Source organism: Diceros bicornis, chromosome 22 (genome assembly GCF_020826845.1).
Source record: "Diceros bicornis minor isolate mBicDic1 chromosome 22, mDicBic1.mat.cur, whole genome shotgun sequence".
Classification (NCBI taxonomy): domain Eukaryota; kingdom Metazoa; phylum Chordata; class Mammalia; order Perissodactyla; family Rhinocerotidae; genus Diceros; species Diceros bicornis.
This window is the reverse complement of record NC_080761.1, coordinates 9994080-10020629: the sequence shown is the minus strand read 5'-3', so window position 1 is coordinate 10020629 and position 26550 is coordinate 9994080. Positions and strand designations below refer to the sequence as shown.

At 35.9% G+C, this 26550-nt stretch overlaps 1 protein-coding gene across 4 annotated transcripts in view; it reads right to left on the bottom strand.

Moving 5' to 3' along the window:
- Positions 1-16559: 16559 nt before the first annotated feature.
- Positions 16560-26550, bottom strand: part of KIF27 (kinesin family member 27) — a 100995-nt gene continuing 91004 nt past the window's right edge. For 3 of the 4 annotated variants that reach the window (XM_058565532.1, XM_058565533.1, XM_058565531.1), the window contains exons 16-18: positions 25760-25958; positions 23735-23899; positions 16560-17660 (exon numbers count right to left, since the gene is read on the bottom strand). In XM_058565532.1, the coding sequence (XP_058421515.1) occupies positions 17176-17660; positions 23735-23899; positions 25760-25958 (849 nt within the window). In that variant the 3' untranslated portion in view covers positions 16560-17175. The remainder of the gene's footprint in view (positions 17661-23734; positions 23900-25759; positions 25959-26550) is intronic. The other variant, XM_058565534.1, reaches the window with a different exon arrangement.

The window sequence follows — 26550 nt, the reverse complement described above, 5'->3', positions numbered from 1 at the left end:
GATATATACAGAGCATTCCATCCAAAAACCGAAGAATACACATTCTTTTCAAATGCACATGGAACATTCTCCAGGATTGATCACATATTAGGCCACAAAACAAGTCTCCATAAATTTAAGAAGATTGAAATAATACCAAGCATCTTTTCTGACCACAACGGTATGAAACTAGAAATCAACTATAGGAAGAAAATCAGAAAAGCCACAAATACATGGAGATTCAACAAAATGCTACGGAACAACGACTGTGTTAATGAAGAAATCAAAGAAGAAATCAAACAATACCTGGAGACAAATGAAAATGAAAATACGACATGCCAGAATTTATGGGATACAGCAAAAGCAGTTCTAAGAGGGAAGTTTATAGCGATACAGGCCTATCTCAACAAACAAGAAAAATCTCAAATAAACAATCTAACAATGCACCTAAAGGAACTGGAAAAAGAAGAACAGACAAAGCCCAAAATCCGTAGAAGAAGGGAAATAATAAAAATCAGAGCAGAAATAAATGAAATAGAGACCAAAAAAACAATAGAAAAAATTAATAAAACCAAGAGCTGGTTCTTTGAAAAGATCAACAAAATTGACAAATCTTTAGCTAGACTCACCAAGAAAAAAAGGGAGAAGGCACAAATAAGTAAAATCAGAAATGAAAGAGGAGAGGTTACAACAGACACCTCAGAAATACAAAAGATTATAAGAGAATACTATGAAAAGCTATATGCCAACCAATTCGACAATCTGGAAGAAATGGATAAATTCTTAGAATCATACAACTTTCCAAAACTGGATCAAGAAGAAGTAGAGAATTTAAATAGACCAATCACCAGTAAGGAGATCGAAACAGTAATCAAAAACCTCCCCAAAAATAAAAGTCCAGGACCAGACGGCTTCCCTGGTGAATTCTACCAAACATTCAAAGAAGACTTAATACCTATCCTTCTCAAACTCTTCCAAAAAATTGAGGAGGGGGGGAAGCTCCCTAACTCATTCTACGAAGCTGACATTACCCTGATACCAAAACCAGACAAGGACAACACAAAAAAAGAAAATTACAGGCCAATATCACTGATGAACATCGATGCAAAAATCCTCAACAAAATACTAGCAAATCGCATACAACAATACATTAAAAAGATTATACACCATGATCAAGTGGGATTTATTCCAGGGATGCGGGGATGGTTTAACATTCGCAAATCAATCAACGCAATACGCCACATTAATAAAATGAAGAATAAAAATCACATGATCATCTCAATAGATGCAGAGAAAGCATTTGACAAGATACAGCATCCATTTATGATAAAAACTCTGAATAAAATGGGTATAGAAGGAAAGTACCTCAACATAATAAAGGCCATATATGACAAACCCACAGCTAATATCATCCTCAATGGTGAAAAACTGAAAGCCATCCCTCTAAGAACAGGAACCAGACAAGGATGCCCACTCTCACCACTCCTATTTAACATAGTACTGGAAGTCCTAGCCAGAGCAATCAGGCAAGAGAAAGAAAGAAAAGGGATCCAAATTGGAAAGGAAGAAGTGAAACTGTCACTATTTGCAGATGACATGATTATATATATAGAAAACTCTAAAGAATCCACCAGAAAACTTTTAGAAGTAATAAACGAATATGGTAAAGTTGCAGGATACAAAATCAACATACAAAAATCAGTTGCATTTCTGTACACTAACAACGAAGTAGCAGAAAGAGAAATTAAGAATACCATCCCATTTACAATTGCAACAAAAAGAATAAAATATCTAGGAATAAACTTAACCAAAGAGGTGAAAGATCTGTACACCGAAAACTATAAAACATGGCTGAAAGAAATTGAAGAAGACACAAAGAAATGGAAAGATATTCCATGCTCTTGGATTGGAAGAATTCACATAGTTAAGATGTCTATACTTCCTAAAGCCATCTATAGATTCAATGCAATCCCTATCAAAGTTCCAACAACATTTTTCACAGAAATAGAACAAAGAATCCTAAAATTTATATGGAACAACAAAAGACCCCGAATAGCTAAAGGAATCCTGAGAAAAAAGAACAAAGCTGGAGATATCACACTCCCTGATTTCAAAATATACTACAAAGCTATAGTAACCAAAACAGCATGGTACTGGCACAAAAACAGACACACAGATCAATGGAATAGAATCGAAAGCCCAGAAATAAACCCACACATCTATGGACAGCTAATCTTTGACAAAGGAGCCAAGAACATACAATGGGGAAAAGAAAGTCTCTTTAACAAATGGTGTTGGGAAAACTGGATAGCCATATGCAAAAAAATGAAAGTAGACCCTTACCTTACACCGTACACAAAAATTAACTCCAAATGGATTAAAGACTTGAATGTAAGACCTGAAACTGTGAAACTTCTCGAAGAAAACATAGGCAGCGCCCTCTTCGACATCGGTCTTAGCAACATCTTTTCAAACACCACGTCTGACCCGGCAAGATAAACAATAGAAAAAATAAACAAATGGGACTACTTCAAACTAAAAAGCTTCTGCACAGCAAAGGAAACCATCAACAAAACGAAAAGACAACCTAACAATTGGGAGAAGATATTTGCAAACCATACATCTGATAAGGGCTTAATCTCCAAAATATATAAAGAACTCATGCATCTCAACAACAAAAAAACTACCAACCCAATTAAAAAATGGGCAAAAGACCTGAACAGACATTTCTCCAAAGAAGATATACAGATGGCCAACAGACACATGAAAAGATGTTCAAAATCACTAACTATCAGGGAAATGCAAATCAAAACTACAATGAGATATCACCTCACGCCCGTCAGAATGGCTATAATTAACAAGACAGGAAACAACATGTGTTGGAGAGGATGTGGAGAGAAAGGAACTCTCGTACACTGCTGGTGGGAGTGCAAACTGGTGCAGCCACTATGGAAAACAGTATGGAGATTCCTCAAAAAATCAAAGATAGAACTACCATATGATCCAGCTATTCCACTGTTGGGTATTTATCCAAAGAACTTGAAAACACCAATTTGTAAAGGTACATGCACCCCTGTGTTCATTGCAGCGTTATTCACAATAGCCAAGACTTGGAAGCAACCTAAGTGCCCATCAAGGGACGAATGGCTAAAGAAGATGTGGTATATATACACAATGGAATACTACTCAGCCATAAGAAACGATGAAATCCAGCCATTTGTGACAACATGGATGGACATTGAGGGTATAATGCAAAGTGAAATAAGTCAGAGGGAGAAGGTCAAATACCGTATGATTTCCTTCATCAAGTAGTAGATAATAACAACAGTAAACAAACACATAGGGACAGAGATTGGATTGGTGGTTACCAGAGGGGAAGGGGGGAGGGAGGAGGGTGAAAGGGATAATTGGGTGCATGTGTGTGGTGATGGGTTGTAATTAGTATTTTGGTGGTGAACATGATGTAATCTATGCAGAAATAGAAGTAAAATGATGTACACCTGAAATTTTTAAATGTTATAAACCAATGTTACTGCAATAAACAAAAAAATTAAAAATAAATAAAAATAAAAATAAAAATAAAAAAATGAAGTTTTACGTATTGAATTATGAAGCATATCCCCCCAGCTTCATTCCCAAATTCAGATTCTAGAATGCTGGGATCCTGTCAGGAAATGGAAGCTTCCTCTTAGAGGAAAACCAGCTGGTCCAAGAGAAAATGCCTACAAATACTGACATTTGGGGGTCCTATAATGGAGAATGTGGCTTGTCACCTATCTCTTTACAGTGAAGCCCAATAGTCGACAAGCTCTGCCCATACCAACAGAGGCTCTAATCAACTTTTTACCATCTCATTCTTAAATGTGGGTGAATAGTCAAGAATCTCCAGATATTTGAAGAAACTGTCTTACATGAAAGAGCCTCAAATGAACAAACAAAAGAAAGAAAGAAAGTGAAAGAGAAGGGAGGGAGGGAGGAAGGAAGGAAGGAGGAAAGGGAGGGAGGGAGGGAAAAGAAATAGGAAATAGAGCCAATTCAGGGAGCAGGAAAAGATGTCAAAATGACAACAACTCTCAAAAATTGTAACTTGCGTATGCTCAGGAAGCTACTGGAGGGAGGTACCCCACCAAAAAAAGGGTGTAAACCAAGAAATAGAAACACATGGGACCTGGTAAACAGGAGCTCCAACAAAGGAGAAAACAGAGAATTCCCAACATGAAGGTGAAAGGAAGTTCCAGGATGACAGCTGTGTAGCAAGCGTTGAGAGCAACCAGTCCATTCTGACACAAGAGGATGGAGGGCTCCAGAAGGAATGTCTCCAAGAAAAAAAAAATGGAACTGATCGATTACCTAATGTGTTTGAACCTTATGAACAAAATTCCACAGCTCTGGTGAAACATACAGAGATGAAATGGTGATGGGCATAGAGAAAACTGAGCAATCCACGAAAGCGGGGATTATAAACTCCAGGGAAAACAAAATATTTGTGGTGGACTGTATGATTGTTTAAGAATATTTGGTGTTACCTCCCTGGAGGAGATTATACTTCCCTGCCCCATTGACGTTGGACCTGGCAGTGTGAATTACGGTGTCCAATGAAATAGAAGCACAAATGACTAGATCACTTCCAGGCAGAAGCTTTAAGAGCCATGTCTCTGCTCCTGCCACAGATTGGCGCTGTTCAGATGGATGCTGCCGCTGGTCTTCTGAGTCCTGAGTGAAGACACCACAGAGCAGAACTGCAGCTGTCCTGCCACTGGACATGCAGTGTAAATGAGAAGTAACCCTTAATTGTTGTAGGCCACTGAGTTCTTTGTGGTCATTTGTTAATGTGACATAATTAACCCCTCCTGACTGATACATCATGGGATGCTGTGGGCAATATTTATATAATAGGCATTAAAATAAATGCTGAACAATGTGATATAAAAATACCGGGAAATTGGTAGATGGTGTAAAATGGCTGAAAAGGACAAACTAAGACAAAGCAGTAGAAATGTGTTATTTAGAAATGTGGAATTAAATAGCAGAAAAACAACTTTGCTTTGGGAAGCGGGTATCAGAGTGACGATAGGTGGAGCAGGGCCTTCTGTTTGTTGTTATGTGCCTTGTAATTATTTGACTCTTATACCATATACGTTGTCACTTTGAAAAAAACAAAAATTATATTTCTTTAAAAAAGAGAAACTAATGGTAAGTAAGAGGAGGGGAAGATTGTAGTATCGTTTTTTTTAATTCAGGCAATTTAATAGACTGAACATTAATAATCCCACAGTAATATTAAGATTGTAAGTAGAATGAATTCTTGATTAGTACCTTAAAAATACCTTTTTAAAAAATATTGAATAAATTGAAGCACTAAAAGGTAAACTTTTTCATTCTACCTTCACACTGTCTACTGCAAAATAGAAATGTTAATGTTGCTTTTCTAGTATTTTGACTCAGCTACCTCCTTCCCTTGTCCTTACTGTGGTGTTATTTATAGTGTACTATTTATATGAAGTCAAATGTCACTAACTTGAATTTGAAAAATTATCTACATGAATATAGGATTATTTTATGAAAGGCTATTTTATACTTTCAAAAATAATTATTTTTAAAAATACCCTCTCACACTAGACCAAAAGAAGTATTTTCCTCAGGAGGCTTGCAGTGATTAAAATTAATGTTATGTATAGATATAGATACATGTATAGATATAGATATCACCTATAAATTATTTGCAGATAATTAGTTCTACTTAATGGGTTTTTAACTCTCCTCTGGTATTTTTTACATTGTTTGTACTGTGTCTGAAGAAAAAGGATTTGGGGCAGTAAAAGTAAACCAGTCCAGTTGCTGTATAAATTGTACAGAATAAATGCAGCAGGCTCTCCATAGCCTCCCATGGTACCCTCTATATTTTTACCAGAGCCATTATATCTCCTTGACATTGTGAGCCCCATTAAAGCAGAATCTTGGCCTGTTTTACTCACTGGTATGGTCACTACAGTGCCAGGCTCACTGTGTGCATTCAAATGGTCAAAATGTTATTGTTTGTCTTTCCTCAACAGACTGTATGCTGTTTGGTGGATGGGTCTGTGATTTATTAAACTTTGTTTCTTTTAGCATTAGCAATTAGCATAAGACCTAGCACATAGAAATTTTTTGAAAAAATTAGCTTTCTCTGCATTACCATTAATCTTTAAAATATATAGCATTGAGGCATATACAGAAAGTGTCCTCATGATACAGAGAGACAGGGTGCTGAGAATTGTTCCCTTGGTGTTTTACTTAAACAGGAAAAATACATGTGAAAGACCTGAGGCTACAGACTACAAATGCCAAATTATCTAGCTGTGCTCTATGCTCTTACCACCCTTAACCTTAAATAAGAAAGGTTAATCCTTAAATAAGAAAAATAAAAATAATTCTTGAAGGAATAATCTTAAAATAAGAAGCTAAAAATTTATCAACAACAGCAACAAAAAAGCTGGGATTTCTGCTCATGAAGTCAGTTTGTATGGGTTCATTGATTCATGGTATGGTGTGTTTCTAACCCAAATTTACTATCCACTAAAAACAAATTGTGATCAATATACAAAAATTGGTTGTGTTTCTATATACTAGCAGTGAACAATCTGAAAAATGAAATTAAGAAAACAAGTCTACTCACAATAGCTCAAAAGGAATAAAGTATTTAGGGATAAGTTTAATCAAAGAAGCCTAAGACTTGTACACTGAAAACTACAAAACATTGTTAAAAGAAATTAAAGAAGATCTAAATAAATGGAAAGACAGCCCATGTTTATGGATTGGAAGACTTAATATTGTTAAGTTAGCAATACCCCCCAAATGGAGCTACAGATTCAATGCAATTCCTGTCAAAATTCCAACAGGCTTTTTTGTAGAAATGAATAAACTGTTCCTAAAATTCATATAGAAACTTAAGGGACCCCCAATAGCCAAAACAATATTGAAAAAGAAGAACAAAGCTGTAGACTGACACTTCCCAACTTCAAAATTTACTGTAAAGCTATAGTAATCAAGACATGTGGTACTGGCATACGGATAGACATAAGCCAATGCAATAGAATCAAGAGTCCAGAAACAAACCCAAACATCTGTTGTCAATTAGTGTTCAAGAAGGGTGCCAAGACAACTCAATAAGGAAAAGATAGTTTTTTTCAACAACTGGATATCCACATGCAAAAGAATAAAGTTGGACCCCTACCTCACACTACATACAAAAATTAAATAATTCAAAATGGACTCAAGACATAAATGTAAGAGCTGAAATTATAAAACTCTTAGAAGAAAACATAGGTGTATTCTGCATGATCCTCGATTAGGCAATGGTTTCTTAGATATGACAACTAAAGCACAAACAACCAAAAGAAAAAAATAGATAAATTGGATTAAATCAAAAGTAAAAACTTTTGCAATGCAAAGGACACCATCAAGAAAGTGAAAAGACAACTCACAGAATGGGAGAAAATATTTGCAAATCATATATCTGATAAGAGACTTGTATCTAGAATATATAAAGAACTGTTAAAATTCAACATTGAAAAGACAATTCAAAATAGGCAAGCAATTTGAATGGATGTTTCTCCAAAGAAGATATACAAATGGCCAATAAACACATGAAAAAATACTCAGTATCATTAGTTGTTAGGGAAATGTAACTCAAAACCACAGTGAGATACCACTTCACATCAATAGGATGGCTATAATCAAAAGGCAGACAATAACAAGTGTTGACAAGGATGTGGAGTTATTGGAACTTTCATACACTGCTGGTGGAAAACAGTTTGGCAGTCTCTTCAAAAGTTAAACATAGAATTACCTTATGACCTGAAAATTCCATTCTTAGGCATATACTCAAGAGAATTGAAAACATATTCATACAAAAACTTATACACAAATGTTTGTAGCATTCCATAGCATGGTTGTTTATAATAACCAAAAAGTGGGAAATAATCCAAATGTCCATCAACTCTAAATGGATAAACAAAATGTGGTATATCCATACAATGGATTATTATTCATCCATAAAAAGGGATGAAATACTGTTACATGCTACATGAAAGAATCTTGAAGACATTATCCTAAGAAAAAGAAGCCAGACACTGAAGGATACATACTGTATGATATCATTGATATGAAATATTAAGAATAGGCAATTCTATAGAAACAGGCAATAGATTAGTGGTTGTCAGGGGAGAGAGGAAAGGGTAAATTGGGACTGATTGCTAATAGAGACAGAGTTTCTTTTTGAGGTGATGAAATGTTCCGGAATTAGTATGATTGCACAACATAGGAAATATACCAAAAACTACTGAATTGTGTGCTTTAAGATGGTAAATTTCTTTTTTTTTTTGGTGAGGAAGATTGGCCCTGAGCTAACATCTGTTGCCAATCCTCTTCTTTTGTTGAGGAAGATTGTCCCTGAGCTAACATCTGTGCCCATCTCCCTCTATTTTGTATGTGGGATGCTTCCACAGCATGGCTTGATGAGTGATGTGTAGGTCCATGCCCAGGATCTGAACCTGTGAACCCCAGGCCACCAAAGCAGAGCGTGTGAACCCAACCACTACGCCACCAGGCCAGCCCACTGTAAGATGGTAAATTTTTTTTATGTGAATTATCTCAATTTAAAAATTTTTTAAATGAAATGTGATTCTAAACTTGGAATAAATCCTAAGCAATTGCATAGATGAAAGCAATAGATCTAAAGCACTTTCTTGTTTATGGAAGGACAGAGTGGCTTAGCAAGTTAATAAGTGCTCTTCCTCTCCCATAAAAATTGGATATGATTCCTGTGTTCATATATGATGTCTGATAGTTGTCCCCCCCTTTTGTTTTTGTGAGGAAGATCGGCCCTGAGCTAACATCTGCCAATCCTCCTCTTTTTGCTGAGGAAGACTGGCCCTGGGCTAACATCCATGCCCATCTTCCTCCACTTTATATGGGACGCCGCCACAGCATGGCTTGACAAGCAGTGCGTCGGTGCACGCCTGGGATCCAAACCGGCAAACCCCGGGCCGCCACAGCGGAGCGCACTTAACCACTTGCACCACTGGGCTGGCCCCATATACTTGCCCCTTTTGAGCATGCATAAATTGAAAAGCAATTTTTAAGTCAGTGAGTTTACGTCTAGTTTTTACAGCTTTATGTGTGTGTGTGTGTCTAGCTCAGAAACATATTTCCATCTGAAAAAGCATCCTTGGCCAGCCCTGGAGGCCTAGTGGTTAAGTTCAGCGTGCTGTGATTTGGTGGCCCGGGTTTGGTTCCCTGATGCGGACCTACACCACTCATCAGTGGCCATGATGTGGTGGTAGGTCACATACAAAATAGAGGAAGATTGGCAACAGATGTTAGCTCAGGGCAACTCTTCCTTACCAAAAAAAAAAAAAGCATCCTTGATTTTATACCCCCTACCTTGCTTTATTTTCTCTGTAGTACTTGTCACTGAGATTTAAGTTCCTTGAGGGACAGGGCTTTTAGTTCTCAGCTCTATCTTCAATAATAAAAGGTTAATAGAAAACATTAAGCAGGAAAAAATGCCTATAAATTTTTACAGAAATTTCCCATCTGTTGTCTATAGATGCCATTTTTGTGACGTTTTCAGAATACAGGTGACTTTAATTACCAGCTCACCCTTTGGATGAGGCACAGATTCTTCCCCATGTAAGAACTAAACCCCAGGGTACTGGCCCCGGTTCTGAAGGGTGTTTTGGTTTGCAGTGGCCTGGCCAATTAAACTCATGTAATCGGGTCCTTACATCTAGTTTCCCTCTCATGGGAGATAGTGAACTTTGTAATAAACCTAATCGAGAGGACCTCAGTGTCACTGAGGTAACTCTTCCAGGAAAAGTGTTTGTTAGTATTCTTCCTCTCTGATTTATTTGTTCACAATCCACTAGAATACTTCTGATTCTAGGTTCCGTTGCTCTTCAAGTCTTGGCCTTCTCTTTGATTACTCAGCTGTGCAGGTCTGGGTGGATCTAAATAGAGATAGAATATTCCTTAACATTGGCAGATATTTGCAAACTAAGAGGAATGAGCTTCCCTCAGAATGTTTATAAAGGAGACACCACCATGGTAATGTCAGATTTAATTCTAATATGCTTCTTGTATATAGTAGCTAAGAGTATCACATGCCAAACGAACACTGACTTTGGTCACTTTCTGTGAATTTAGTCACATACCTATACATGTACCAAAAAATTAATTTAACTGTTTTACAGTTTCCTTGAGGGAAAAATAGAGTTTGTAAAATAATCTTTGTGATTACCAAATGGAAACCATTCTTCTGTTTTAAGAAAAGTTATTTTCTAGCCAGAGTTCATCAATAACTCACAAATGTAATCGTTACTAAAGAAATAAGTAACAAATAGCCAAAAACTGGTAGTTAAAAACTCAGTAAAAATATATTCTTTCATTCATAAATCAAAGAAAGTCATGAAGCATTTCTTTGCCTATAAAAGTAGACACAGCCAAGTCTTTAAAATATTTTCTATGAGAATAAAATTCACATGAAACTTCTCAGAGAATACTGTTATTTCTGTTGTTGTTAACATATACAACTAAAACTCCGAGAATTTTTTAAAACGTGTTTTATGATATATATAAAATAAGCAACCTAAAAAGTTATTCCATTTTTGACAGGCAATTCTATGGAAAAACTACTTATAGTTCTAAAATAGATATATATGATGCTTTAGTTTTCAAAGTGCTTTCATGTTATTTATTTGATAAAGTTATAGACTATTTACCATATAGCAAAAATAGAATTTTCCCTCCCAATTAATTTATTAAATAATTACTTTGAGTTCCATTTGAAAAATAAGATTTTGACTTTAAATGCAAGGGAGTGATTCATAAATTGCTTTTTTTTTTTTTTTTTGAAAAGTCTGTTTGGTGTTTGGTGTTTTAGAAAATATCATTATTTAATGTACTCCATTAATACAATTATAACCTGGGTTATTCTGGTCCTGTCTTACAACTGGTGCCACCTGGTGCTAGCTGCGAAAATGTCCAGTGAAACAGATAGGCTTAGTTCCAGGCTTTGAATGGAACAATTCAGATCCTACCCAACCCCCAGGTGATGGGAATTTCAAAAGGAGATTGGCCCCTCAGTATAAAAACACCTTGCCTGTTCCCACTCTAACTGTCTAGGAAAAAAAAAAGTCATGCTAGAAAGTAACAACAAAGATTTGACAATTTTAATACTTATAAATTATCAAAAATTATAAATCAGTCAAATTCAGATTAACTCCTCACTCCTTTTCATGGTGGATGTGAAATACAACTGCAGGCCACAAACATAAATGAATAACAAATTCAGGGCCGGCCTGGTGGCTTGGCGGTTCAGTGCGCGCGCTCCGCTGCTGGCGGCCCAGGTTCGGATCCCAGGGGCGCACAGACACACGGCTTCTCCAGCCATGCTGAGGCCATGTCCCACATACAGCAACTAGAAGGATGTGCAACTATGACATACAGCTATCTACTGGGGCTTTGGGGGAAAAAAGGAGGATTGGCAATAGATGTTAGCTCAGAGCCGGTATTCCTCAGCAAAAAGAGGAGGATTAGCATGGATCTTAGCTCAGGGCTGATCTTCCTCACACACATAAAAAAAACAAACAAAAAAACAAATTCAGCCTCTCACAGCAGGCCAGTAGCTGCTGGTTTGTAATCGTGAATGGAAGTGTTTTATCCAGAGGTTTTTCAGTAGAAAAATTCAGGGATATTTTAGTAGAGAGAAAAATTAAGCAAAATGGTTAAGTATTGTTTTATAAAGATAAATCCTGTCAATTTTGCCTACAATGTTTGTTTTGTCATACTATTCATGGTTCAACGGTAAAATCACTTGTCTTATTTTCTTCGATTTATGTTACGGCTGTTGGAATTTATCCAAAACTACTGTTTCTTATAATTCCCTATTGAATGGCTCCACAATTGCCATTCAAATTCTGTCTGGGGTGGCTTCTTTTCATTTAATTCTGAATTAATAGTAATCATAGGAAGAGGAACCAGTATAAAAACGGGGACGTATATTTTCAAATGGTAAATTCAGTACTAACTAGGAGTATTCTTTAGGGTTTAGAGATAGCCAAAGATTGAAGTTAAGTTTCAGTGTCGTTGCCAGAAAAATAAAACATATTCTCTCAAAATATTTTTGAAAATTCTTTGCTGGTCTATGGAATGCTTTAAAATAAACTTCATCCCTTGTTCTTATCAGAGCTATTTGAGTCCTGGAAAATTGAGGAAAGTGAGGGGTAGGTAAGCTATAATTTGCCTGTAATTTGTTGTTGGCAATTGGTGGGGGGGGGCAGGGTCCAAGAAGTGGTCCTTTTAAAAATAAGACCCCTTAGATCAAATAAAGTAAATTCTAATAATATTTAGCATTTTCGACTTGAGAAATTACACCTTGCTTTGTATATATTGTAATAAGCTTGAAAACACAGTAATACAGTGTATGAATATGGTTTCAAAATACATTTTGTTCTACTTTAATTACACAAGTATTAACTTGTGGAATTTTAAAATTAAAAATTTAATATGTGGAGTTTTAAATTTCCAACAATCATAAGTACAGTCATGCACTGCATAATGATATTTTGGTCAATGATGGACCGCATGTATTGACAGTGGTCCCATAAGATTAGTACCATAGAGCTGGGGTGTGTAGTAGGCTATACCATCTGTTTGTGTAAGTACACTCTATGATATCTGCACAATGAAATTGTCTAACGATGAATCCTAATGTATCCCCATCGTGAAGTGATGCATGACTGTATACACTTTAAAAAATGTTTAAATGATTTTCTACTCTTCTATTGTGAGTGATTTTGTTCCCTGGGCATATAAGGATCTTGCTCATAACAAGTCTGTGAGATTGTTGTATTTTTCTTTTTAAAGTACTGAAGAGAAAACTCAGGAGGGCTGTGTGTAATAATTTACCAGTAGAACTTAACGCCTAAGTGAATATACTTGAGTTCAATTAAATTACACTGCTAGCATTTTATTATTTTGTTTTTTGTGAGGAAGATCAGCCGTGAGCTAACATCTGCCAATCCTCCTTTTTTTTTTTTTTCATGCTGAGGAAAACTGGCCCTGGGCTAACATCCGTGCCCATCTTCCTCCACTTTATATGGGATGCCGCCACAGCACGGCTTGACAAGCGGTGCGTTGGTGCGCACCTGGGATCCGAACCGGCGAACCCTGGCCCGCCACAGCAGAACGCGTGCACTTAACCGCTTGCGCCACTGGGCTGGCCCCTGCTAGCATTTTAAGTAGTGGCAATTCTGTTGATGCACCGCAAAAATTCACAGAAAAAAATATACAAAAAGGGACAAATAAGAACTATCCTCCAAAGCCCATATTATAATACCAAGTTTTTCTGAGCTTTCTTTTTATAATTTCTCTTGTTCTGACTGCCTCCATGTTGGGGTCAACATGAAGGTCATTATGAAAATCAAACATCATTCCAGTATTTGGGGCCATGTATGCACTGCATTCCAAGAACAAGGAATGGAAGCAGTCACCTCTGGTGCAGGCAACAAGGGTGCATTGTTTGTAGAGAATTCAAAAACAATAAAACTTAAGAAAAGTCAGTTTGCTTTTTGTCATCAGCACCAAGGTAAACAATGAAAGTGATAAAGTACTCCTCCCCATTGAGCGGATGCTCCCACTACCCCAACCTTTGAATACTACTTACTGTCCATATGAGCTCAGAAATACTACATACCCAATGCATTTGAGATATTTATTGCAGAAGGCTCTCACTCCCAACTTTATTTTCAATTTTTGAAAATATAAACGTAGAAGAATGTGTTATCAGTACCAACGAAGGCAAACCTGCAGCCTGTTATATCTTTAAATGTAAAATATACATAATGAATATTTTTAAAAATTCCAGTGAAGTTGAGAGAGGAATTGTCGACATGGGTGGACATCAAGCTTACAGGTATTGTGGACATTGAACTTTCAGATATTGATGCTCCAGTGTTTTAAAAAGTCACAAGTAGGTGCCTAAAGAAATAACTGAGGGGCCGGCCCCATGGCTTAGCGGTTGGGTGCGCACGCTCCGCTGCTGGTGGCCCGGGTTCGTATCCCGGGCGCGCACTGACGCACCGCTTCTCTGGCCATGCTGAGGCCGCGTCCCACATACAGCAACTAGAAGGATGTGCAGCTATGACGTACAACTATCTACTGGGGCTTTGGGGAAAAAAAAATAAAAAAGAATTAAAAAAAAAAAAAGAAATAACTGAAAGAACAAAACATGTCATACTTGCATTTAAAGCGTGAGAATTTGTGTCGACTCTAGAACCAAGCTCCCGCTAAGGATTTGACTCCTTAGCAATTCATTCTAAGACTTAGTATAAGACCTTTATTATTTTTTTTATATAAGACACCCGTTCTTAAATAAGCATTTATCACTTTATTGACCTGGACTAATACAAAGAAACCAATGGCTAGTGGCAATAAAGTCCACATTCTTGAAGATCATATGTATTTTTGCTGACTCCTTGGACCCTGAGTTCCTGAAAATATGAAGTGAGAGACAAAAAAACCCAAACCATTAGCAAAAGAAAATCAACATTAAAGCACAAAAGCACCTTCATTGATGTTCTCACCACCGATAGTTCCCAAACTTATAGAATTCTTGAACTCGGTTATCTATAACACTCTGGAGACAGGGAAGGAGCTAGTACTTTATGGAGGCAAATATGTTTCCTTTGAAATGCTCTGTTATAGGTGGAAAAAAAAAATAATAAAAGAAACCCACAAACTTATTTTATATACAGGCAAAAAGGCAAACAATGACAAAATGTTGAGACTAAGGAAAGCATGTGAAACAAGAGTAAAATTTATTATTAGTATATGTAAAAAATTAATTTTACTTGCCTTGGGGGAGGGGCCTTATTTTTTCTTTCCTTTGTGAGGACACTGACTAAACTAGAATGACAAGAGGTTCACTTCCAGAACATGTTATTCAGGACATTATTTACATCTATGTGTTTGTGTATGTATATGAAATCTATCAGAGCATACAAAGGATATATGTTTAACCAAAAGGAAGAAAAAAGTTATACCTTTGTTATTTAGAAGTCAATTCACATTTGCATTATCAAATCTAATCATTGTTAGTTTGATATAAATTTTCTTGCTTTGTTACTGAGCTGGTTTTTAGAAAATATGTTTATGTGTCCACAAGTAAAACAAATGTGTCAATTTCTTAGGATTCCAGTGTCAGAATATACTCTTATGAATTATTTCTAAATTATTACTTAATCTCATAAGGAATTTACAATTAGGACCTTCATTAATAAATATGTATTTATTAATAAATATATAATTGCTGTGATTTGTTAAGGCACTGGCCTTTTGCCATTATATATATACACATTATATACGATACATATTATATCTATCACACAAACCAAAGGCAAAAAGAGGACACTAGCTTAAAACCAGAATCTGACTTCAAATAGTCCCTGTTAAAAATAAAATTTCCAAGTTAGTTTGTAAATTTGTTGTTTGAAGCAGTTTCTCATTGGGCTGATGTTATAAATTGTGGTTCAGTTCCCAAGTCCATAGAAATTTATTTAAGCCACAATTTAAGTGAATTTTAGTACCATGCTTAAGAGAGAGAGAAAAACTATTCACCAATTTAGAAGTTTGTTTTGGCTTGGTTCTCTTCTCCTACAGAAACTGGTTTTTAGCAGTGGGACCAAGGAACCCTACTCTCCACGGGCTAGAAACTAGCAAAACAAAACCTTAAGTCTTTGAGCACAGGGTGACCGTTTGAGTCTTAGGTAATATGGTCAGGGTCAATAGCAACAGAGAAAAGGACAAAAGAAAAAAATTAGTAGCAACATCAGATAAGAAAAAAATGGAGTCAGCAAGGAAGTGGGTGACTCTAGTTGAGTAGGCATCCATAAGTCAGGGTGGTTTGGCTACTGTCCCACACAAACATTAATCAGTTTAAGAAACAATTTTATTTTACAAGTGAAAGTTTGGAAAAGTAACAAAACATAAGTAACAAAATAAAACCTCCGGTCATTATAATGGGATATTTTCTATGATTGAAAAATATGAGGAAAAAGTACAAACTGTACTTGTGGGGCAAATCAATGTTTAGTTCTTAATTCCAAATTGAAGTTTATAAGATTTAGATGAAAAAAATCTTGAAGAAAAATGTTCATTTACATATTTACCGCTGCAGCATCTGGCCTATCTGTGTGCAAGTCCTGACTAAGCAGGTTGTAGAGAAAAATTTCAGATTAAGCCCATCAGCTTATTAGCTAAAGATTCTCTGGCTAGACTTCAAGCTTTACAGGCAGACACCTTTCCCTTGAAATGTTAGAACGCTTTAGTGTTATTCTATCATCGTGTCTCTGTTCCATGGAGCTGCATCCATTTCCCCCAATCTTAGCACAATGAGAGAGATGTTGAATAGACAGGGCAGGAGAGAGATGAAAACATATATTCCAAATATTAGCAAACCAATAATATTCTAAAAACAATTCCAGAAAAAGAGCAAAGACCATGTTTAAAAAGTCAAAACTGAATCACTCAACCTCTGTGGGCTCTGAGGACCATAAATTAACTTTAATCCATAAACCCAGGCAGTTGCCTTAGCCCACAGACTGTATTTTGGCATAAATTTTCAGCTGTTCCAAAACATATGCAGCAGGTGCCTCTCTCTCTGATACAAGCAATATTTAATTGGATCTTTTTAAAATAACAAAAACATAACTGTATTTGAGAATAACAATAATACAAGCATATTATATTATTGTATTATAACATACTTTTATAATATAATATACTTTATAATATACTTTTATATTATATAATAATATGCATTTGGTGGATATTTTAGTTTGTTATTCTACTCTTAGTTTTGTTCTTCAAATACACCTGGAAAACATTTTAAGCAAATTTATAAGTGGAAATATTTAAATGTTCCATTACTTGATAGTATTGGAAAGTGTGTCTGGTTATTAGGTAAATGCTCATTAAAACTCCTCAAATGTACTACAGAAGATATATACATCTATAGTGTACAAAGGATTAGGGATTCCTTCCTTCCCTTCTTCCTTTATCCTGAGGGAAGAGCTAGTGAGCTTAAGCTTTAACTTTAACAGGTTAGAAAAAGGAATCTTACACATCTACTAAATTAAAAGTTCTATTATTAAATGCCTAAATTTTTAAGTCACTCGGTTTCCTAGCTACTTCGATGGAATCAGCAGTCATAGATCCAACCCCAACTCCAAGACCGGAACGTCGTAATGATAGTTCCAAGGCAGAAATCTGACGTAATTCTTTGCGACACAACTTTACAGGTGTGACACCATGAAGCTGTCCCACATTTCCCACTGGCTGAATTTGGGGCGATGGTCGATTATGAGATTTTGTAAACTGATTTTCATCTATTTCTGTTTTATCCTCAGTGCTTAACAAATATCCACTAGTGGGTGCTAAAGAGCTGTAAATTGGAGGTAATTCTGGTCCATCTTCCCAGAGCTTCTGAGGATTTGGTTGTGTTCTTAAGCTGCTTGCTGAACTGTCTAATTCTCTTTCCCTTCCACTTAATTTCATACTTTCAGTTCTTGAGGCCAATTTTAATTCTTCTGAAACCACACCTGCTTCTTCTGGGTTCAGGACTCCATCTCCAGCATCATGATCTAAAAATAATCCAAAAAACAAAAAAAATTAGAGATTTTCTCAGAAACAGGTATTTTAATCATGATATCCTAACATAACTACATTATTATCACTCAGTATAAGTTACGCCTTATAGCTTTTTTTGTTAAATGACTTCTTTTAGACAAATAGAAGTGTGAATATGAATTATTCTTATTTCACTTACAGGCATCTTGCATGTGAATAATTGAGAACTTTTAATTCATGGAACAAAGTTGAGAAATAGTCTTCTAGTGATTTCAGTACTCCCTGGAAACACAGAAGTGCTTTGGGCCTCTCAGGTGCCTTTCCAAGCCTGCCCTCCATTGGGCTTGCCACTGGGGAATCACATTCCAAATCCTGGCTAAGTGAAGCCAGCACTGGAGAGTACTGGCTTTGCCTCATATCTCCAGGGAATCTTCTGGGACTTGGCATTATGTGTGTGAAAATCTAGTCTTGGTTGGCACTCCCAGCTTGAGAGCAGGGTTCTGCTCTCTGAATGTATTCTGGGGTGCATGCCACAACTTCCACCATCAAAAGGGAGACGAGAGCACACCCCCTCGGTGGGGGACACTCCATTGCAATGAGTGATAGGAGTGAGTGAAGAGATCAAAGCTCGAGGTCCTCAAATCATAGAATCATATAATACTGAAGAAAAAAACTTGTTAAGGAAAGTCCATATAGGTACTAGACCTAATATGGTGAAAAATGCTTACTTTATAACATATGTTGATACGTGCTTAGTACACCTCTAGTTCTGCAAATACCAAGTTTAAAAACAGAAGTTACACATTGGCTGCTCCCAAGCTAAATCTGGCCCACAGATATGTTTTACTTAGGCTATAAAATAATACACGACCCAACATTTAAAAAGTGGAAAGTTTCATATAAAAATATAGATTTCCAGCTTTTATAGAAAAATGAGAAGAACTAACAATTTCTGCCTGGCAACAGCACCTGGGGCAGAGTTGCTCCTGCCAAGCTAGACAACTACTGCAGTCCCCACTGCTCACTCTGGCTTCCCTGGCTCCTGCAGGCATGTTAGTTTGGGACCCCTGCTTTAAAACATAATTGATTTTCTAGTTTTTAAAATTCTTCTCACAAACAAAAATCCTGAAGTAGCAAATGACAGAGATCCTCACATGAATTAGCAGATCCTCACAAAGTTGACCATAGTGGTCACAGTGGCTCTCAAACTTGGCTACACATTAGAGTCACTGGGAAGCTTTTAAAAATCCTGATGGAGTCACAGTGTCTGGAGAGGGAGCCAGGCATCTTATTTTTTAAAGATCGTATGTGAAAGAGCAGAGATGGGCTCATTGGAGAGGCTCACTCCCAAGCCCACTTGGATTCTTCACAATAGAAAGTTTCCCTTTCTCAGAATTTTACAATTGAGGGAACAAACTAGAGAAAGATTAATTCACCCAAGGTCACACTGCTAGTAAAAGAAGTTAGGATCCCAACCAGATCTTCTGACTCTTGTATCCTCATACAGAGTTTTATTGTGATTTAAATTGAAACAAGGATCAAGTTTTAAATACTTAAGTGTATAGATTGCATGTCCATATAAACTGATTTTATCCTCACAAAATATGTTAGAAAACACATGCACTGTAACAAAAGCACGATCCAGAAGTGACCAAGATATTTTGGTCAAAAGATTAATTTTTCTATTTGAAAATGCTAAAAAATATTCAAAGAAGATAAATACAAGTATGGTAGGCAGACAATGAAAAGACTACTATCAAAAACCAATAAACTGAATACCAAAACAGTTATGTTTTAACTAGGATACTGATTATTAAACATAAATACATTTTAAGGAACTCAGAATTTGATATATTTAAATTTCTATATTTTATAATTCAAACAAATTTTGTTTAATGTCATTATATTAGAGCAGCATTTTGAGATAGGATATAGTACAAATTATATCCCCACTATGATTCCAACTGTATTTTTTTTAAAGCATGGGGAAAATATTGAAAAGAATTATCCTAAAATGTTATTAGTTGTGGGTAGGATTATGGGTGCTTTTTTCCTGCTTTGTTCCTATATTTTCAAAATTTTCTCTAATGTCTATTTATTACTTTTTATAGCCAAAAAATAAAAGTATTTAAGATGTTTCGAGGTAGAATAGCAAATTAGCTAAAGTAATACCTTCAACATTATTATCAAGACTAGACTTCCCAGGTAACTTGGTCAGATGGGTGCTACCCTCACTTTACATACCTCTAAGATTATTTAACTTTTTTAAGTGTTTTATGTTTGTTTCATTAAAGAGCAAGATGAGGATCCAGGTTTCTTAAAACTGTATGCCACCATACCGCACTGTCATTCTAAGAGATGTTTAGGAGACTCAGTAGTATAAACATGGGCCATTTAAACACTAGATCTAGGGCCAGCCCCATGGCTTAGTGGTTAAGTGCGTGCGCTCCGCTATGGGTGGCTTGGGCTCGGATCCCAGGCGCACACTGACGCACCACTGGCCAGGCCATGCTGAGGCAGCGTCCCACATACAGCAACTAGAGAGATGTGAAACTATGACATACAACTATCTACTGGGGCTTTGGGGGAAAAAAAAAGGAGGAACATTGGCAATAGACGTTAGCTCAGAGCTGGTCTTCCTCAGCAAAAAGAGGAGGATTAGCATGAATGTTAGCTCAGGGCTGATCTTCCTCACACACAAAAAAATAAATAAACACTAGATCTATAATTTCAGATATCTCAAATTTGAAAGTGGATTTTTTTTATTGATGTTTTAATAGTTTTTAACATTGTGAAATTTTGGGTTATACATTTTTGTTTGTCCATCACCATATATATGACTCCCTTCACGCCCTGTGCCCACCCCCCACCCCCATTGCCCCTGGTAACCACAATACAGTTTTCTCTATCCATGTGTTGGTTTATATTCCACATATGAGTGAGATCATACAGTGTTTGTCTTTCTCCTTCTGGCTTACTTCACTTGACATAATACCATCCAGGCCCATCCATGTTGTTGCAAATGGGACGATTTTGTCTTTTTTTATGGCTGAGTAGTATTCCATTGTATATATATACCACATTTTCTTGATCCAGTAGTCAGTCAAGGGACACTTAGGTTGCTTCTACTTCTTGACTATGGTGAATAATGCTGCAATGAACATAGGAGCGCATAAGCCTCTTTGGATTGTTGATTTCAGGTTCGTTGGATAGATTCCCAGTAGTGGGATGGCTGGATCATAGGGCATCTCTATTTTTAATTCTTTGAGGAATCTCCATACCGTTTTCCATAGAGGCTGCACCAGTTTGCATTTCCACCAGCTGTGTATGAGGGTTCCTGTTTCTCCACATCCTCTCCAACATTTGTTGTTTTTTGTCTTGGTGATTATAGCCATTCTAATGGGCGTGAGGTGATATCTTAGTGTTGTTTTGATTTGCATTTCCCTGATGATTAATGATGTTGAACATCTTTTCATGTGCCTATTGGCCATCTGTATATCTTCTTTGGAGAAGTGTCTGTTCATTTCCTCTGCCCATTTTTTGATCGGGTTGTTTGTTTTTTTGTTGTTCAGTTGTGAGTTCTTTATATATTATGGAGATCAACCCCTTGTCAGATGTATGTTTTGCAAATATTCTCTCCCAGCTGGTGGGTTGTCTATTCATCTTGATTCTGGTTTCATTTGTCTTATAGAAGCTCTTTAATCTGATAAAGTCCCACTTGTTTATTTTTTCTTTAGTTTCCCTAGTCTGGGTAGGCATGTCATCCGAAAAGATTCCTTTATGACCAATGTCAAATAGTGTGTTGCTTATATTTTCTTCTATGAGTTTTATAGTTTCAGGTCTCACCTTCAAGTCTTTGATCCATTTTGAGTTAATTTTTGTGAATGGCGATAGCAGATGGTCCACTTTCATTCTTTTGCCTGTGGCTGTCCAGTTTTCCCAATACCATTTACTGAAGAGACTTTCCTTTCTCCATTGTATGTTCTTAGCTCCTTTGTCGAAAATTAGCTGTCCGTATATGTGTGGTTTTATCTCTGGGCTTTCAATTCTGTTCCATTGATCTGTGTGTCTGTTTTTGTACCAGTACCATGCTGTTTTGATTACTATAGCTTTGTAGTATGTTTTGAAGTCAGGGATTGTGACGCCTCCTGCTTTGTTCTTTTTTCTTAGGATTGCTTTAGCTATTCGGGGTCTTTTGTTGCCCCATATAAATTTTAGTATTCTTTTTTCTATTTCCGTGAAGAATGTCATTGGGATTCTGATTGGGATTGCAATGAATCTGTAGATTGCTTTAGGTAATACAGACATTTTAACTATGTTTATTCTTCCAATCCACATGCATAGGATATCCTTCCATTTCTTTATGTCATCATCGATTTCTGAAAGTGGATTTTTTTTAAAGCTAAAATGGTCTGATGCCAATTGTTCTGTTTCCTACATAATACCTGTTTACATTTTAATTTTTTGCAGGTAGTGTTTCAAATGTTTTAATTACATCAGTAAGTATCTCTGCATTACTACACCAAAAATCAGGAAGTGTAGTCTCTTTGGCAGGACTTGTATGTTTGTATCACATCTGCATCCTAAGACAACTTTTATCTTAGCACACAGGACCAGGAGTCAGAAGACAAGGGACCTTAGATCATTTCTAATTATTGTTCTGTTCAAGAATCACTTGACCTCTCTAAGCTTCAGTTCCCTCATCTAAAAATGGGTTGTACACATGGACAAAGAGAAGAGATTAGTGGTTACCAGAGGGGAAGGGAGTTGAGGGGTGGGGATAAGGGGTGAAGGGGCACAATTATATGGTGACTGACAAATGATAATGTACAACTGAAATTTCACAATGTTGTAAACTATTATAACCTGAATATAAAAATAAAATAAAAATGGGGTTAGTAGACACTGGCCTACTCTGAGTTTGAGGGTTAAATGGAACTACTTGTGAAAATGTCTGTACATGATAAATACCATAGATATAAGGTAGCATTAGAACTACTTTTCTAAAATATTACTAAGTTTTAAAATTTAAAACTATGTTAATTCTGCTTATATTATATATTCAGAATATATCTTTTGATTGTGCATACATGTAATTTTTCAATGGTCTCTTTATATCTTTTTCTATGGTTTCTCTTTTTATAATTATCTCTTTTTTTATTGAGATATAATTGACAAATCACATATTGTTTCAGGTGTACTCTTTACATCTTGTTGTACCCATCTTTAAGCAGTTTTCTTTACAGGTACAAAATAGGTGTGTTCCTAAAAGGCTGTAAAGTCAATTTTTCAAGAGCTGCACTGAAATTATTAGAATACTTTCTCTAAAGGAAGGCTAATTATTTTAGAAAATGTAGAATATGTTATTTTAGAAATATTGATTCTTCTCTATTTGGTGGGCTTAAAGAGGATATATTTTAATATATTAATAATTAAATTATAATAATTTATATTATATTTAGTTATAATAATTTCGTTATAATAATATATAATAATTAATATATTACCTTCACGGCACTTTTTTACTTTTGCAAACTGCTTTGTCATGTTTTATCATTTCATTAAGGAAGGTGCTACTTATACATATCTACATATAATTATGTAAGAAAATATCTTTGTCTCAACAATGGGTTTTATTATATTTTGAGTTTCCATAGGTCATGATATGAAAAGACCTGATTGATCTTAGAAATACATACAATACTATTTTATCTTTACTTTTCTTATTCTCTATTTATTTTACATTATTTTGTGATAATCAGAAAGCTTAATTTACTATAAAATAGGAAAACAACAGCTATCTTAGATTATAGGGTTATTTTAAGGATTTAATGAGTTAGTGGAATACGAGGGTCCCTGGTACATTGCAGGCAACCCAAGAAATGATCATTTCCTTCACACACATACATTTGTTTGTTCATTCACTTCTCCTGTGTTCTTTCTGTCTCACACACAGAATAGACAACTATTTTTGTTTACAGAGACAAATAGAAGTTAAATATCTAATCCTAAATAACCCAATCAATTGGGAAAGGCTACACTACAAACCAGGCTGTGTTAGCATGACAAGTAACACTAAATGTCTTACGTTCTGATGGTACCAGTTGCCGCCGAGCTGCTTCCCCTACCAGTTCCTTAAGTTTCTTCTTAAGGTCTCTGCTGGTTTTCTTATAGAAATAAAGATCTTTTTCTAGCTGCTGTATTTTATCTTCATATGTTTTTAAAGTTTCCGTAATGCCTTCCCCATCTTGCTCTATAAAACAGAAATTTACCTTTAAAATTAGCTTAATATAAATGAAAATAATGTTCAAACATAGCCCCCAGACTAAATTTAAAGGGTCAAGAGTATGTTACACACACCTGTTATCTGAATGGAGTTGTTTTCAGTTACAATTTGGATTCTTCTGCCTTTAAAATTTTTCAAAGTACGATGGAGCCCTTAGTCACCTTGTGTACCCTACCCTGTACCAAACACATTTTCATGATTCATAAGCACTTTCTGAGTAGCTACTAACTAGATTTATCCTTAGAACAGCAGAAAGCTGTTTTCTATAAAAAGTCACAGAGTTGGGAACTCTTATCTTATTTAAAGTTTATATCAGGAACTGTGGATATACGGAAAGTCATAAGCCTAAGGTTTATAGGCCCAAGAAATATACAGCTAAAAAACCTCCACAAAAACCAAAAACTCCTCAAAACAGGCTAGAAAGATTAAATTACAAAGGAAAACATCACAAAAAAAGAAGAGGGGAAATAGCATAAAGTTCTAGTTTATGCTACAATATAACTTAAAGCTTCTAATTAATATTTATGAATGTCTAAAACTGTCCTCATTAGGTTATGTTCTAGAATCAGTAAACCCTAGTTTACTGGCCTTCAGAAAATACATAGTTTCAGACCTACTCTTTCCTATTGGTAAATTAATAAAATGGTCCTACTGGTTTGTAATCTTGTTATAATTAGCTGTTTTGTAAACTTTGACCTAAGAATATTTGTATATTTTAAATTAACTCATCATCTTGTTTAAAAAAATAATTTAAATTAATGACATCGTAAATCAGAATCCCCATAAAGTATATTATATAAATCAACTTAATTTTATGTCCCATATTTAGTTGAAATTAGAAAATTCATAAATTGCTAACATTTTCAGTTACAACTCTGTTATGAAAAACTTGTACAGCTATAGAAATGAATGATTTTTTAAATGTTCTCATTTTGCTATAGCATGAGCTTTTATGGTACAATGTCAATTACTTGAAAAATACATTAAAAACTCTAGTAGGATAGTACTTTTACAGACTTAAGATGGAACTAAAATAAGGTAAGGAGAGCATGTTTGAATGAAATGATTTATGGGACCATGTCAAAGAAATCCTGTCATCAGGCAAGTGGTTGCTAATTAATTGGTTATAAGATTAACTTAGATGCAAATTGCCTCAACACTCAAATTCATATATTTTCCAATTTTCTGCTTACTCAGGTTGTTTCTTCCAGATGCCGTTTAGCCCATTTCCAGTAACAGCTTCATGAGAACCAAGACGAAGCAGCTGAGCAGCCTGGGCTGAAGTGGTACCAGCACTGCCTGGCAGAGATTTTGTTGCCATAACAACTATTTACATATGGCCACATGCCCGGTAATGTGAGGACCGACTAATATGACAGCTCTGTCTACATCAGAGTTGACAGCTAAACTATTGTGCACTGATTTACAGTATGTGCCCATCAATGGTAGAGTAATTTTGACCTAAGATATAACTTTAATGCACAAAATTTACAATCAACTAAAAATTATAACAAGAACTATAACTAGAAATATGACAGTCATCCCACATTTGTACACAAAAACTAGACCAACAACAAACTAACGGGATTACAGCAGGTCTTATGTGTGTGCTGGGACAGGCAGGAGGGATGGCATTTCAAGCATGAACAGCCCTACATCAAAGTCAACTGTGCCAACATGTGGCAACCAAAACACGCAGAGCACAAAAACATGTAAGCAGTAGCTGTTTATCCAGGTTGGGCTTTTAAGTGATCAAATTCTGTCCACTTCCTTCTCCAATCCCCTCCTACACATGACCTTTACACATGAACAAGAAGGGACAGGTACCTCTGAAATGATGTAACAGCAACTGCACTTTTTGCTCATGTTCCTTTTGCTGGAGCGTCAGTCTCCGGTCACACTGCAATTTCAGATGTTCCAGTGCAGATTCCAACTCACGGACTATATTATCTCGTTCCAGAACCTTCATTTTAATTTCTTCATTCTGTAACTGTAGTTTCCGTTCAGCTTCTCGCAAATTAACCACCTAGAAAAGACATTTTTTGACCCTTTAAGTGTGTGTTAGAAAGCTTAATATAATAGATTAATCTACTTCTCTTAGACTATATAAGATGAACTTCCTTAATCACCATGTTATAACTAGGCAGTGCTTTGTAACATACCCACAAAATAACCTAACGGCCTTTTGAATTTGTTGTTGACCTTCTCTCCAGAAAAATACTCATTTCTACAAAGGGTTCTCAGGATCAGAAAATCCCCTGACCTTGGCCTCGGAGCTCTGAGTTAAGAACCCTTGTTTTAAGAACACCACAAGAGTCATCTATATCAAAGCCCTGGACAGTACTCCACTATTTTTCTGCCCTCCATACAGCTGGCAATAGGAGCACTCTCATCAATAATAGTAACTTACTACTGACAGTAATAATCCAAGAGGAGGGCTGTGCATAACATTTCCATTAATTTTTTCATTTTTATTTCACTTGTCTAACAGAATTAGAACTTTATTTTAAAACTTCAGTGTTTTCTTTTTCATTAATTGTCTGATATTCCCTTAAATTGAATATACTTTTCAGAGGAAAAATTATCTACTTGTTTAACACTTCATAATATGTATCTTA